The sequence below is a fragment of the Trichechus manatus genome, unplaced genomic scaffold (genome assembly GCF_000243295.1).
Source record: "Trichechus manatus latirostris isolate Lorelei unplaced genomic scaffold, TriManLat1.0 scaffold00075, whole genome shotgun sequence".
Taxonomy (NCBI): domain Eukaryota; kingdom Metazoa; phylum Chordata; class Mammalia; order Sirenia; family Trichechidae; genus Trichechus; species Trichechus manatus.
The window spans coordinates 169,282-186,308 of NW_004444011.1; the positions used below are offsets into that span (position 1 = coordinate 169,282).

The 17,027-nt window shown below is 35.0% G+C and overlaps 1 protein-coding gene across 6 annotated transcripts in view; it reads right to left on the minus strand.

The window, feature by feature from the left end:
• Positions 1-113: 113 nt before the first annotated feature.
• ACBD5 (acyl-CoA binding domain containing 5) overlaps positions 114-17,027 on the minus strand; it is a 59,490-nt gene continuing 42,576 nt past the window's right edge. For all 6 annotated transcript variants that reach the window (XM_023735010.1, XM_023735009.1, XM_023735008.1 and 3 more), the window contains 5 exons: positions 14,958-15,225; positions 9,769-9,968; positions 4,049-4,093; positions 3,606-3,715; positions 114-2,050 (listed from right to left, as the gene is read on the minus strand). In XM_023735010.1, the coding sequence (XP_023590778.1) occupies positions 2,038-2,050; positions 3,606-3,715; positions 4,049-4,093; positions 9,769-9,968; positions 14,958-15,225 (636 nt within the window). In that variant the 3' untranslated portion in view covers positions 114-2,037. The remainder of the gene's footprint in view (positions 2,051-3,605; positions 3,716-4,048; positions 4,094-9,768; positions 9,969-14,957; positions 15,226-17,027) is intronic.

Genomic DNA, 17,027 nt, shown 5'->3' on the forward strand with positions numbered 1-17,027 from the left:
CCCTCAAAAAAAAAACAATATGAATTCCTACTATTTATTCTCATTTAATTTTTAGTACATAATCAAAATGCACTAATAACAGCAACAAATAATAAAAATCATATCATTTCTCATTAATCTTTTATTTTTAAGTTAGTTTTACATTAAAGAAACAGAAAAGAAGTAGATCATTAAAAAAATACCATAGCTGTCAATTTACAGTTTCAAATGTTAACCAAAGCAGTAACAGTATATCCTATAATTATATCTTTATTTTTATATACAAGAACTGTGTGCAAAGTGCTTTTCAAACTATAAATAAGACTTTGGAACAAGATACAAACGGTTATCCCTAGGAGTTAGTTACTCCTGACTGTTTTTAATGAATTACAACTGCTCACATTCTGAATCTGCACTTTATTTATATACTAAGAGAAGAGCCACCATTTTCTGATACCAGATAGATACCTAATTTTTGAAAATAATGCCTGATCCACAGGAATAAACTTTATTTTTTACATGTAATTCAGTTACTTGCTTAATTTTTTTTCTTAATAAATAGAGGACAGTTTTTTAAAAAGCAAATATCAGTAGATCCCTTTAGACAGACATTTTAATCAAATGGGACTAAAAAATAAACATCAAGTTACATTAAAGAAAAAAGGAGAAAAAAGAGCCTTGGGAAAAGCATATTGTATTCTCATACTTTTCCTCAGGCAAACAAAGAACCTCCCCATATGCTAGGGATGGATTAGTTCTTTTACCCTTATTGAAAATACCCTGAACACATGATGCTAAACTCAACATCATACATTATCAAGAATGCTTAAAAATTATTTGCTACAAAGCCTGTGGATCAGAGAAATCTTTAAAGCACAAGATACATCTAAGTGAGCAGGGAGTTTTGTAAGGTATACAGGAAGAATAATTTTCTAAACAAGGTCTTCAAGGATATAAATCAAAGTCTTCTTAGTCTAAATGTGGGGGTAGAAAGGAAAGGGACTTAAATTTCCATTAGTTGGATATGCTTTGTTCATATGGAAGCTTCTGGCGTGCTAGCTTGCAAATCCTTCCAATACCCTTGTGAAGCAGGTATATCTCAAATATACCCTGAAGGAAAAACTGAGGCACTAAGAGGTTAGAAGTCCAGTCTGTATAGTTTTCCAGTTGCAGAAAAGTGATTTTCACGTGTTTTCTTTATGACTTTTGTGAAAACAGTATAAATAAGTTTTTATTGTATATTTCAAAGCACCCTATGAAGCAGAAACTAGATATCCTCAGTTAAAGAAAAATGATTACAAAGGAATAAATGTATATCACGGAATAAAAATTTTATTAATGGTTTGCAAGCTCAGAATATACTTTCACACCTACATTAAGTCCATTCTCCATTTCCATCAGCAGGTTATGTCTGTAATGGTGACTCATATGTAAAACCTAAGCCTAGTACATAGGGCTCTACTTTCTAATATTGATGCCTAAACACCAGAGTCAGAGTTGTGAATGCCCAAGAAAGATTTAGGAAATTAAGTACTCTGGGCAGTCCACAAAGTGAACTGTGGAGAAGACTTTCCCAGCAGTTTTCTATTCCTTGGCATGGCAATTCAGGGAGTAAGATATAAAGTCAATTTAATCTCATTTGAAATTCACTCCTGGTTTCCATTCTTCCTCATATTTAATTTAGGAAATTAAATACCTACTTATAAATCTGATCTCATTATTACCTTGGAAAGTAGCTAACATTTCTGTGGAGGAGATAATCAGGTAAACATGTTACCAAACAACAACTAATAATGTTCTTCAGGTTTAAGGGCAGGGTAAATCTATGTGTGCTACTTATAACATACTTAAGATTGATTATTCAAGTATCAGCAAAATTAGTCCTTGAATGTTATCATTTGTGTAATGCAAAATATATATATATGTACACAAACCAAACTACTGGACAACAGAAAAAATGTAATCATCACAAACTAAGACTTCCTTGTGAATTCAAAATCCATTTCATTCCAAGATCATCCAGGCCCAGTAGTCCTCTTGAGTAAAATACCATTTTCTTCAGTTCAGTTTTCTTTAAAAAGGAAGTAAAAAACAATCTTCTATGAGTATAAAAAATATGAAACAAATTCATACCAAAGAATTCTCTGAATGATAATATAGTAACAATACTAATATTCAAATTCAAAATAACACCACAAAATTACAAATGGTCATTACAAAATTACTTCATGTGACTTATAGTCCAATAAGAAAGATCAAACTTCAAGTGCTGAAATTAACAAATAGTTTTAATAAATAAATGAATATTCTTCCTCTCATATCTTCTAGATTTTTTGTTTTTGGCTTTCGAAAACTTATTTATTGATGAACATTAATCAAACTATCTTAACATAAGCAAACAACAAGGACTGAAATGATTCACCCAATGTCAGATGCGTTTAGTTTATCTACTACTAGTTTATCTATTAGTAGTATAGCCTCCTGGGTGGTACAAATTGTTTGTGCTGACTACTAACCTAAAGGTTGGTGGCTCAAACTCATCCAGCACACTGCAGAAGAAAGGCCTGATAATCTGCTTCTGTAAAGAATACAGCCAAGAAAAGCCTATGGACCAGTTCTACTGTATAACACATGGGGTCATCATGAGTTGGAATCAACTCAGTGGCTCCAATTTACTAAAAGTATAATTGGGGCATTTATACTAGAGTGCCCCTTATCCCTTTTACATACAGAAGAATAAACGTTCAGCTTCTGCTTTTGTTATCATGCTTAGTTATTAGTAACTTAGGTTCTCTGGTAGAGGAAAAACATTTGTAAATATCTAAACTTGTAGATTTTTAAAAATGTGTTTCTATTGCACACATTTGAGAGCACTTTAAAGCTTATTAGCAAATGCCCTCTATCTTCTCCCCATCTGTTGTTACGTAATGGAAAGTGGTACAAAACACAGAAAAGGTGAGATTAACAGTGAGGTAAACAATGATAAAAAATTTGTGCATGGAAAGCATTTCAGTTTACCCAGTGTCCAAAAAGAATGCTGTATGGATTCTTTTGAACCCATGAGTTTTAGCCTCAGATTACTCCTAATCTAGACAGTCTCCAGGCACTTCGAGGGATCAGAGTCTATTTCAGACCCCTTTGAGGTTATTTCCTGGCATCCCAAACAGGAATTCTGGCCCTCAGTTAGAGTAATCCCTAATTACTGGGTTGAAAATTTTCTGAAATGTCAATGTCTGTATTTCAAAGGTACGGAAAAGCGTGCAGACATTATTAGTTTGATTCTCTATTTTCTTTTAGTATTAGCAAAAGGCCTAAAATAAACATCATACTTTATGAGCATTTTTTCCTCATTAAGTCATAAAATGTAAGAAATGTAGTCATTTTTATGTTCAGTCAGATGCTCTCAAGTAAAAGTTGTTCAAGTCTAACAAGTACCTAGTAATTCAGGAGATATCATCTCCAAGGTAGTTTCAGTCCCAGGGTCAGTACAGAATGCTCAGTATGACAATGTATCCATAAAATGAAACCTACCCCTTAACTGCTGCTGAAAGCTGCTACTACTATGTATAGATTATAAGCATTTACACACCATTCTGAATTATAAAACTATTAGCAAATAGTATTACCTTCTCCTTCTTTGATAATATATATGCACCAACCATTGGGCAATAAAAGGCCACATAATAGCAAAAGTTAACACAGCTGGAGACATCTCGAACGGCCACCAAGATGGTCTCTGAGAAAATAAAATAAGCTAGTTACCAATCTATCCTGTATTGTATGGATAAGCATAAAAACATATCTAATTCATAATTATAAAAACATATAAATAATAACAAATCTCACTCCTACTAAAGGGAGGGAGAAATTCTGCATTTTAAAGCATAATTCAGTAAGTAGACTTTCAGGAGTACTCCAGACTTAAATAAACCCAAAACAAATTATTTTTCAACCTCTAAGCTCTAAAGGGTGGATTTTCATGAGGAATGCTTTAAGCATCTCAAATAATCTGAATTAACTGTAACTTATTTGAAACCCTGGCACTTAGACTTAAGAAAAAATCTCTTACCAGTGAGGAGGGCTGACTACTAGTCTGTAATGTTGATGATTTTGCCTATAAATACAAATGAAAGAAATAAAAATGAAAAAAAAATTAATTTTTCTACTTCCTATATATTTTTTAAATGGTTGAAATATTAGTTTATTCTCTATTTTTCTGAAAACTCTGCTTCAATTATCCTGAAATCCATACCAACAAGTGACAAGGTCCCTAAAATGGCTAGACCTTTGGCACTTTATATTTTACAGTTCAAATATATAGAATTATCAAAGTAAGGCCTCAAATTAATCTAAACTCTTACTGTTTTCATATTCTTATTAAATCTCTCAATCAATTTTTCTTAATCCCTCTATTCCCATACAAATTACCAATTTACAAACACATTTGAGAACTGTAGTCTTGATTATTAAACAAAATTATAAAAATTACATGCCATAATTCTGTTTGGGAAATTCATGACAAGTTATAGCAGAGGAGGTATAAGATAGATACAAAAAGGAACTATTAGTGTTGTAGGTTTTTGAATGAAAAATAGCATAAACTAAGCAGAAAATTTTCAGAATAACTTAGGAAACTCTGACTTTCAATTTGGCTCATTCTAAACACAAGTTTTTGGTTTGTTATTAGAAATGTATTACTCCAGTTTTTTCCATATATTATAATCTCAGAGAAATGTTATCAAGATTAATGAGCTCATTCATTCAACAAATACTTACTGGAATGTCTATTATGTACAAGTCACTATTTCTGGGCACCAGGGATATAGCAAAAAGCAAAATGATAAAAACTCCTGGCCCAATGGAGCTTATATTCAAGTGGAGGGATAAAAGACAAAACCAAATCTGTTGCCATCGATTCTGACTCATAGAGATCCTATAGGAGAGAACAGAACTGCCCCATAGGGCCTCCAAGGCTGTAATGTTTACGGAAACAGATTGCCACATCTTTCTTCCCTGGAGGTGCTGGTAGATTTGAACTGCCGACCTTAAGGTTAGCAGCCGAGTGCTTAATCACTGCACCAGCAGGGCTCCTTAGTGGAGGGATATAGGTAATAACAAATCAGTAAAACATAGAGTATGTCAGGTGGTGATAAATGCTATAAAGAAAAATAAAAGAGGGAGGAGAGACGAGGTATGCCAGGGAGGGGGAGGCTTGCGATTTTTAAAACGGGTGGTCAGGAAGGCTTCACTGACATTTGAGCAAAAACCTAAACAATGAAAAATTGTTAAACTATGTGACTAATTGGGGAAATAGCCTTCTGAGCAAAGGGAATAGCAATTCCAAGAGACAAGGGTGGTAGGCAACCTGCTGGCAAGTTTAAAGAATAGCAAGGAGACCAAGTGTACCAAAGTGCAGTGAGTGAGAACAATACGAAAGGAGGAGGAGGGGGCGGGTTTTTAAACATCCATTTAAATTCCTTATGTGGTAAGAGGATTTCAGGGACCACAGAATGACTACAGCTTATAGGTAAAAATAAATCAGTCACCTCTGGATGCTGCATTAGTCCTTACAATTAAGGTATTAACAGACACATTACAGTTCTAGTATACTCAAGTTGTTACTCCCAAGTGCCAAAAGAATCAATACACAGTAATTATTCTTATGCCATACATCGTAACAGTGCCTTATAGGCATAATAATATTCAACCAAGAGATTTATCTTATGGCATTTTTCCAGACTAAATGGAATAAAGAACACATTTACAAAATTGGGCTCCCAGATATCTAAATGACTTACCCAGGTCACGTTAGTCAGTGCACTTTGGAATGGAACTCAAGGTGACCAAACCCAAATGTGATAGACACCACTTCTCCCCAGCAGCTACTAACAAATGCTAAGGTCAAATCAAAGCTATTAAATGGAACTATAAATGGATTTTTCAAAGTAACAAATGGTCTGAAAGGGCAAATAAAGATTCCAAAAGACTCTTGCTTACAGCCAAGAATTAACTGATACTACCTATATAAATAGCATAATTTTTTTTGCTTAAAAGATATTTATCCATATATACCAAATAGCTTTTATGTAGTATGTGCATATATGTATGTGTATATCTGTGTATATATACACACACGTAACCAAAATCCAATCATTTCGTTATTCTACAGCCAGATAAAAATAATTACTAAATTTTAGAAAACTCCATTTGAAAGAAAAAAAATCTCATACAATAGTAGCCATTGCAAAGGAATATAAAAACAGAGACTTACTTAAATTAGGCCCTCTCTAAGGCTGTGAGCTTCCTGGAACCAAGCTGTCTTACCATCCTCATCAACATCATCATTATCATCTCATCTGACATTACTTTAGTGCCTACTATGTTCTAGGTACTGTAATAAACATTTTATTTTAATAGCTTAAGAGGTAGGTACTATTAATATTCCAATTTTATAGATAAGGAAACTGAGGCATAGAGAAGTTAGTAGTCTGACCCCAAAATCACAGTGTTAGTGAGAGGCAGAGCCAGGATTTGAACCTGGGCAGTTTACTCCATGGTTTGCTACACGATCTCCCCTTTCATTTTTGTATTTTTTTGCCTAGAAAAGTATTTGGGACATGGTTGTTCAACAAATATTTACTGAGTGAGTAAATCTAAGGAACTATTTTATAAAAAGATAATATATCTCAGGTGGCTTACTACGGTAGAAAGTGCATTACTTTAGAAATCAGGAGACCTTAGTTACAGTCTTGGCTGTGCTGCCAAATTAATGCACCCTCTCAGAATCTCAGCTTTTTCATCTGCTAAGTAAAGGTGCTGAACTAAGTTTCCTTCAGTTCTACATCTACTACTATCCTACTATCAATTTATTTCTTTATGAGTCATCCAAATGAAACCCTAAGGAAAAAAGTCTTTAACATATCAGAATCTTTTTAATTTGTTTTACATAAGACAAGAATGAAAGAGTAAACTTCTAAAGAGAAATCAAAGGAATTTTAGCAGAATGTCAGCACCATTAAAGACAGTGAACATATACAAAATATTCTTTTAAAAAATGCAGAACAAGAAAAACATAGACTGCCAGCAATAACAACGTTTAATAATACTAAATTAACAAATGAGGTTTCCCACTCATTAGCTCTTTTTTGCTTTCTTTAAGATAGTTCTACATTAATTTAGGGATAGTCCTGATGGGATCATGGACCTTAAATACTTTTCATTTCTCAAATACAGAATAGCAGAATTTTCTCATTATCAAAAGATACAAATAAAATTGTTTATTTGATATCAACAACCTACACTTACCTGTATAAACAAGTTAATGCCATTTATTTAAGACACTATTCTTAACCTCTTTTGTATCATAGACCCTATTGAGGATCTGATAAAGGCAATAAACCCTTTCCCCTCAAAGATGGAACATCATACAAAAGTTTACATATTATTTTAGGGTTTTCACAGGCTCCCTAAAGCCTAAGGATTTACATTCTAATTGATCATAAAATGTAATCGAGAAGACTTGAGATAACTTGAGTAAGTTACTTATTAGATAAAGGGTAAGATATTTACAACGGCTGTTTAGAGAGCCTGCATTATCACTTTCTTTACATGAGTCTGTATTTAATGACAGGAGCCCTAGTGGTGCAGTGGTTAAGAGCTCAGCTGCTTACCAAAAGGTCGGCAGTTCAAACCCACCATCAGCTCAGCAGGAGAAAGATGCAGCAATCTGCCTTGGAAACCCTATGGGGCAATTCTACTCTGTCCTACAGGGTCACTATGAGTTGGAATTGACTCAGTGGCATCGGGTTTGGGTTTTTAGGGGTTATATTTAATGTGTTCATCTTGCAGTGGAAGCACACTGAGGATGGGTCACATTTTCTTTGATTAATCCCTACAAATTCTTTACATCTGTTATAGCATGGTACTTAGATGTCGTGACATGTTTCAAGCTGTGTCATATAATCAGGCTGGCTACCTCTTTCTTCTCTGCAGTCAATGTTATTCACGGAGAGACAAGTCAGGGGACAAATGGGGAAGATCACTAGCAGCCTTTGAAACCTTTGCAACTAAGTCCAAACATTATCACAGCCCAGACAAAACTGTGAACCTACCTGATTTTTCTTTTCCTTTGAACTCTCTTCCCTTCTTTTAGTACCTCCTCCACAGCCAACTGCCTAGCTTTTTTCAATATGGGAAGCAGTCTAACACAGTAGAAGGAGCACTAGACTAGGATACAAGATACCTGGGTCCTGCTCAAGTTTCTGCAACTGACTAGCTGTAATGCCTTTTCAAACAGTTTAATGCTCTTGGATCTCTCAGGAAAACAGAGGCCAAACTATAACTTTAAAGTTCTTTCTGGTAATACTAAAGAATTAGTTGTTGTTGTTGTTAGGTGCTGTCGAGTAGATTCCGACTCATAGCGACCCTATGTACAATTTATGGTCTGTTCCGAGGTTGGCCCCTGGCTGTGTTCTGACTGATAATATTGAGCTTCTCCATTATCTCTTTCCACAGATGTAGTTCATTTGATTCCTGTGTATTCCATCTGGCAAAGTCCACGGGTATAGTTGCCATTTATGTTGTTGAAAAATGGTACTTGCAATGAATAAATCATTGGTCTGGCAAAATTCTACGATGCAATCTCTGGCATCATTTCTATCACCATATGTCTCAGTCATCTAGTGCTGCTCTAACAGAAGTACCACAAGTGGATGGTTTTAACAGAGAGAAATTTATTGTCTTCACATTCCAGTAGGCTACAAGTCCAAATTCAGGGCGTCAGCTCCAGGAAAAGGCTCTCTCTCTCTGTTGGCTTTGGAGAAAGGTCCTTGTGATGTCTCAGTCTTTCCTTGGTCTGGGAGCATCTCAGCACAGGAACCTCAGGTCCAAAGGACGCGCTCTGCTCCCAGCACTGCTTTCTTGGTGGTGTGAGGTTTCCATGTGTCTCTGCTTGCTTCTCTCTTTTATATCTCAAAAGAGATTGCATTAAGACACTGATCTTGTCAACCTCATCAGTATAACCTCATCACAGTGATAGAATTTACAACGCATAAGGAGAGCACATATAATCTCATTATAGTGATAGAGTTTACAACACATAAGGAAATCACATCAGATAACACAATCACACAATACTGGGAATCATGACCCAGCCAAGCTGACAGATATTTCTGGGGGACACAACTCAATCCATGACACCATATTTTCCAACTACCGATCCTTCTTCGTTTCCAACTTTCACATTCAAATCGTAAGTAATTATCAATGCAACTTGATTGCATGTTTGATCAATTTCAGACTGCAGAAGTTGGTACAAATCTTCAATTTCTTCATCTTTGGGATTAGTGGTTGGTGCATAAATTCGAATAATAGTCATATTAACTGGTCTTTAAAAAATTAGTAACTTAATGTATTCCCTCTACCAGCATTTTAAAAAGAAGATAGAAGACAATGCTTACTACAAAAGAATGACTCTTTAATTATGGACTCTAGGCCATTAAGTTCCTCTAATTGTACTATTTAACAGCTCTTCTTCTAATAGCAAGCACCCTACACCCATCTCCAAAAAGGTAGGGCTAATTTTACACTCTGAAAGATATACATTATCCTAAGTGCTAGGTATTTAGCTTTTAAGGCAATCTTTTTAAAAATAGTCTTCAAAAATGGGTCCTTTTTATTTAAAAAAAACCATTAAAATACACTGACTTGTGAAAATCTGATCAGTATAGATTATACTCTACTTTACAGGATCAATAACTGGAAGAAGATAAGGAAAATTTAGACGCTTACCTGTGAAGCAGTTAGTGTTTCCAGTTTATGAAGTCTCTGAAGGACATTCTGCATGTCTTCCTGCAATCTCATGAGCACTATAGCGATCTGCTCATTTAGGCTGCCTCTTGAGCCTCTGTCTGAGCCCCAGCGTTCTCCATCACCTCCACTTCCCACTTGCCGACCTTTGGCTCCTTCGCCCAAAGGTTGCATCCTATGCCCTATTTACAGGGAGCAAAATAAATTAGTTTTAAATAGTTTTATGGAAGTAGAAACAATGTACTTTATTCATTTCCCTCTTTCTGTTATTTCTTTGAGATATTGAGATCTAGATTTCCAAAACAGAGTGTAAGCAATCAAGGAGTACACAAAATAATCTACTGCATAAAAGAAGTAAATACATAAGTGTCTATTTATATTAATATATTTAAATTTCTTTATTGATAAGGTTTTATATGTACATACTATACTAGTACCTGACTATATGCATATAACTCAGAAATAATATACTTGTTTGGGGTACATGCTTAAACATTCTTTACTAGTAAGGTAATAAAATTTAAAAAATTTGAAGGTTGTTTCTTGACAGTATTAAGGCTGTTAAATAGCTATGTTTTCCTTTTTGTCACTTTTTGTTTCATTACAGTGTAAGTTTATATTATGCATGCTTTCTGTACGCTCGCAAATCACATCTGATTCTGTAATATTCTTAAAACACAGCGTAAGTCACTATTATGTATGTTTCTATAATGCTTTTACACTGTCATGAAGTTTTAATGCCTTTAAACATTTATGTTTAAGTCATTTATAATGTGAAATTCTAAACAGAGAATATCTGAACTTAGAATTAGAAACATGTATATTTCTGTAATGCTCTCTAACCATTAACTGTAAGTCGTTAGAAAGTTGTCCTAACCTTGAGAATAGATTATAGAAGTATGTAAAGTGGGTAGTAAATACCTTTCTGAAACTGGGCTGTGCACCTGCACTCTGTGATAATGAAATCTAACATTAATCAAATCTCTATAAATTAAAAAAAAATATGTCACTAAACAATTCCCATAATTTTAATTAATTAATTTGGCCTTCAGACTTTATGTAGTAAACAAGAACTTAAACATGTCATGTCCTAACTGGCAATAATTCAAGTCTTAATAAATCAGCAAAACATAAATACGTCATACATCAATGCTCTTAACTGGCAATAAAGCATCCAATTATAGTTGAACTTACAGCATACAGGGTATATAAACCCATGGATTTCTGCTCATTTTGGGGGATGTAGAAGCAAAAGGTCTTTCTGACTCTCCATCTGAAGACTGAGAAGCCTACTGAGACACTGCTTGCTATAACAAACCTGAGACCCTAGGGACAGGGGACCTCCTCAGAGTTCGAGGGGTGGTCAAGTCTCCTTCTCAAGACTACTCATTAAATGTAAAGTTTGAAGTCTAAAAATTTGGACTCTAACATATAAACTAACATTATAATTGTTAATTCAGATTCTCCAATGCTAAATGAATGTCTTGAGGTCTTACTTGCACGCCTGCCATGACTACCTTGCAATAAACTAAACTAGTTTATACATGACAAACCTGAGCATCATTTTATTTATTCTTAAGGTAAAATTCTCCAGAATAGTCTACTAAAATTTTTTTAAGTACACTTTTCTTATTATAAATTCCATGCTATTTACAGAGATATTGATATCTCAGTACTATTAAGATTTTGTTATGTAGCCATCCATTTTCTCCTACATGTATATTTGTTGCTGTTGTTGTTGTGTGCTGGCAAGTCAATTTTCAACTTATAGTGACCCCAGGTGATGGTTTTCTACGTTGTAATCTTTACAAGAGCAGATTGTCAGGTCTTTCTCCCACAGAGGTGCTTGTGGGTCTGAACCATCAACCTTTTAGTTAGCAGCCTAGTAGCCGAGTGCTTAAGCATTGTGCCATCAGGGCTTACAGAACTGGTATTATACTTTATATATGATTTTGTGTCCTACTTTTTAAATCATATTATGAATATTTATCTGCATCATTAAATTTTATTCCAAAAACAGATAAATGGCTACATAAATTCCTTAATATGGCCATAAGGTAAATTACTCAACTATTCTCCACTTTCTGGATAGTTAGGATGGTTCCAAATTTTTGCTATTGCAAGTAACATTGCTGTGAATGTCTCTGTATATCAATTCTTATCCAAATTTCTGCTGATTTTGCTAGGACATATTACAAGATAAGAACTGTGACAGGTTCTTACTGAGTGTTGCCACGTTAATTTTCAGAAAGGCTGAAATATTTTTATATTGTAGTGTATAAAAGGTACCACCATGTTACCCTACCTACTCTTGCAGAAAAAAAGTAGGGAGTCCACCTTGAACCTTAGTTCTTTCTTGCATCCTTAAGAGCTTGAGATATTCTGTGATGGACTGCAGTGGGTACTGATGACTTGAGAGAACTACTCCTGCTTCTGCTCACGTAACTATATCGTATATAATAAACAGCTTTCAAACCAACCTTCACAAAGAACAGGATTAATCAGACTATTCTCGCATTATGGTAATCTCTTTCCTCTAGCCACTCTTTCCAATTGCCCTATTTTATTTTCTTCAGAGCACTTATCACTATTTGAAATCCTATTTGTTTGCTTATTCACTGTCAGTTCCCTTTTTACTAGAATGCAAGCTCCACGGGAGGGACTTTATCTTGTTTACTACTGCATCTCCAATACTCACAAAACCCGTTGCTGTCGAGTCCATTCCAATTCATAGCGACCTTAAAGGACAGAGTAGAACTGCCCCATAGGGTTTTTAAGGCTGTAATCTTTAAGGAAACAGACTGTAACATCTTTCTCCCACAGAGCAACTGGTAGGTTCAAACCACCAACCTCTTTTGGTCATCAGCTGAGCACTTAACAACTGCACCGCCAGGGCTCCTCAAAAAGGGCCTGACAAAGAGCATATGCTCAATAATATTTGTTTAATGCAGAGGCAGTTTTACTGCGAAGCTAATGAAGCTTAGCTTCAGGGCCCAGCACTTGCACCAGCCCCATGACTGCTGGGAGTTGTAGAGTGTTGTAGGTGGGGGTGGGGAAGCCGGGTTGAAAATAGGAAGACTTTCAAGTCAATTCTGGTAAACTGCCTAAAGAAAAGGACCTGAATCCAAGGCTCTAGTAATTTGTTGTGGTTTTTCTAATTTTAAATAAATATTTAGTTTCATATTCGTAATTTTGTATTCTTTTTTATAAAGAGGGCCCCCCAAGTTATACAAGCTTCAGGACCCTAGAAATAGATCTAGATTTGCCATTCTTGAATAAATGAATGACTTGCATTTCTGCCACATCAATTCTCTTCTTTGCTGTTTCTAATGTACCTGTAAGTTTTTTAAATAATATTACTTATGCCCCCAATTTTTCCCTTACCTATGCAATTTCCTTTTTTCAGGTCAATTTGATGCCTTATCATCTCTGCTTTGATCTCTTATTTGTAAGGGTGTACATTCTTTTTCTTTGAATGAGAAGTATTAGTTACCTAAAATGTTCTGTCTTCTGGGATATGTGTTCTTCCAAAACAGATTATTCATTTTTTATTTGCATACTATGCTCACAGAAGATATAAGGAGAAACAGAGAAAATCATACTAGTCGTAGGAGATGTAAATGTATGATTAATATGATTTTCTCTATTTCTCCTTTTATCTCCTGTTATTTTGGGATGTTGATGTTATATTCTTTCTTGTAGATATTAATCTTTTTTGCATCTTTATTGTACAGTTCAACACTATAAATGGCTTTCTGTCTTAACTTTTCTTGCCTTGAAATTAATCTTACCTGATATCAAGTTTACAAACTTTATTTTTTTTAATTTGCATTTGCCTGATATACTTTTGTCTATCCTTACATTCTTCCCCTTCCTGAATCACATATATATGTGCGTGATGTGTATGTGTGTATATATATGTATATATATGTATCTTACAGATTATACCATGAAATGCTTTGTAAACCAACATGAGTACTCTTTTCTTTAAATAGGTGAGTATAGTTTGCTTAGTTTTATGGCTATCAGAAATACATTTGGTCTAAGGTCTTTTATATTATGATTTCTGTTTTATGAGTTTTAAACAGTATTTTACTACGCGGTTTGTTTGCATAGCTTTTTTTTTTTTAATTTTACTGTTTTAGGAGAAAGTTTACGGGGTGAATTAGTTCCTCGCTGAAAAATTTATACACGAATTGTTTTGTGACATTGGTTGCAATCCCTGCAATGTGTTGGCACTCTCACCCTTTCCACCCTGGGTTCCCCATGTCCATTTGTCCAGTTTCCCTGTCCCTTCCTGCCTCCTCGTCTTTGCTTTTGGGTCTGTGTTGCCCATGTGCTCTCGTATACTTGACTGAACTAAGAAGCACGTTCCTCACTGTGTTATTGTTTGTTTTATAGGCCTGTCTAATCTTTGGCTGAAAGGTGGACTTCGGGAGTGGCTTTAGTTCTGAGTTAGCAGGTTGGAGCTACCAGGGACCTTGCATAGCTTTTTTAAAAAACGTGTCATGCGTGTGTTTTCTGATAAATTAGGAAGGTATGCATTTTGTTTAAATGGCTATTTTCAAAACCATGATTTCCTATAATACCATTCTCTTTTTTTTTTAGACAGTATCTATTCATTCCCTACACTGAATAAGTCTAAATTAATATATTTCCTTTACTTTCACACTCCATTTTCTCTATTCTGTCACCTAATCATATTACCATTCTTAATGTTTACCCTTCTATTATTAAATGTTCTTATATCTCTACTACCTGATTTGTCACCTTTAAATGGCATCTTTTGACTAAAGTGCAGAAATGTAAAAGAGATAAAGAATTCAGATTTTTACTTACATAGGGGGAAAAATACAGCAGCACAGTTGGAGCAAACAGTAAGCAATTGTTCAGGGGAGTGATAGAATATAAATTTGGTGACCTCAAAAAATTGCATAGAAGATGTAGAACTAGAAATGTTTTCCTCTGTCGTTTTAGAAAATACACCACTATGCCCAGGGAATCAAAGAAGAGAATTTGACATAAAGACAAACTGTTAGATGTTATATAAGGATAATTTTTAATATTTCCTCTGCAAATTGATAGTCCTAGTGCTTCCCTATCTAGAATACCTCGTTGCACCAATTAGTTTATAAAGATAGCCAGAAAGAGCAAAAAAAAGTAATACACACCTCTCCCTCTTCTGACATTACAGAATTCCAAATTTTCTCCACCCCGTTTCTCATTGGGTGGCGTTCCACTATTGCTTCTGCCATCTTCTCCTCCACGCTTTACTTCACCTTTTCCTTCGACTGCTACCCCCTGCATATCCCCAATGCTGCCATTTGCAGGAGATACTTGAACATCTTCAGGAAAACCAGAATTTTCCAAGCGCTGATTGGGATCACCATTCAAGTAATATTGAAATGGTCCACTGTTTGAGGAAAAGCTGTCTAAAGACTACAAATTTAAAACAAAGCTAAGTTAAGGGATATAAAAATAAACACAAAGTTTTCATGTTAATAGAAGAAATATTGTTTTTCTCAAACGTTTTCTATTGTTATTATAGGAAATAATTTATTAAGAAAATTTCTCCAATTCATATTCTGCTTCCTATACTCAGGGAGGAAATGGGATAAGAATGATTTGACCACATGCAAAGAACTGAAAACTTTTGGTAATAAATTGTTTTCAGTGAGTTAGTCATATCTAGTAAACATTTACTATGCTAACACAGTAGGGCATAAAGATAACATCCTGGTCTGCAAAAACCTTACAGGCTTACTGAGATAAGTAAGATTATTACAGTGCAGTTTGGTAAATCTTATGAAAAAGATGTGCAAAGGGTGCTATAGGAGCTGATAGGAGGAGTATCTAACCGATACTGGGGTTAGCTGAGGGTTAGTCAGGACAGGCTTCCTTGAAGAAATGATATGAACTAAGACTTAAAGAACAAAAGAGCATAAGCTAAATCAATGATGTGGAAATAACAACAGCATGTACTAATAATGTATAAGTGGAATGAAGGAGAAGGAATGATTTGAGAACTATTGAGATTATAGAATCACAGGACTTGAAAAGTGAATGTGGGGAATAAAAGAAAGGAAAGACTCTGGGCTTCTGGACTGGATGGTTGTGGGATACTCACCAAGATAAGAAATCTGGAAGAGTGGTTTCAGGGAAACAGAAAGAGATAATGGTATATTTATAAATAAGTAAAAAACAGATGTTTAGCAGGGCAATTAGAACTTAGAAGAGAGAAATAGTTTAGAGATACTACGTTGAGTCATCGGCATATGAGTGATGCTCGAAACCAAAGGCGTAGTAACTAGGGCTGTATGTCAAATTTAAGGGGCGAAAGAGGAAGCGAAACTCACATTGGAAGCTTATAAGAGGTCCAAGAGGTTAAGAAGAAGCCCTTAAAAGAATGGTGTAATGGAAGCTAAAGGAATATTTTCAAGGAGACAGTAGCCAATATTGTTTAATGATGTAGAGAAGTCAAGTGAGACAAAATGTAAAGCATCCACTTAAATTAGCAACAAGGGCATGTTAGCATGGATGGCAGAAACCTGACTGATGTGAATTAATTCAAACAACAGGAAGCCTGGCTGTGAAGCAAACGAGGAATTTAAGACAATAGATTAAGGAAATAATTTTTTTAAAAAGACAGTAATGATATGCACATGTTTATAGGTTAAGAACCAAGACATAATAGTTGGGAATAGAATCTAAAGGGTAGGAAAGAAGTTCCCTAAAGAGCAGGAGGAAATATTATATAGAACAAAGGTACAGAAATCGGCCTTAGATGGGAAGAAGAATGAGTCTTTCACTGAGGTGAGAAGAAAGGTGCAAGGTCTGGATGGGTGTCGCTTATAGTCAGTAAGTTAAAAAAGTAAGTGCCAAGATGAAACGTTGGAGTAATGACATAATGGCTTCTGTTAGAAGACAAAATTATTTGACAAAAACAAGGGAAAACGTGAAATGGTACTAACATCAGCCCCTTCCCACATCACGAATTCTGGTAGAACTTTAGCTTCTTATACTTTAGGTGGGTGCTACTCAAAGTGTGGTCTGCAGATGAGGAGCATAAGTATAAGTGGCTTAGTTATCTAGTGCTGCTACAACAGAAATACCACAAGTGGATGGTTTTAATGAAGAGAAGTTTATTTCCTCATAGTCAAAGTAGGCTAAAAGTCCAAATTCAGGGTGTCAGCTCCAGGGGAAGTCTTTCTCTCTCTGTTGGCCTTCTCATCAATGTTCCC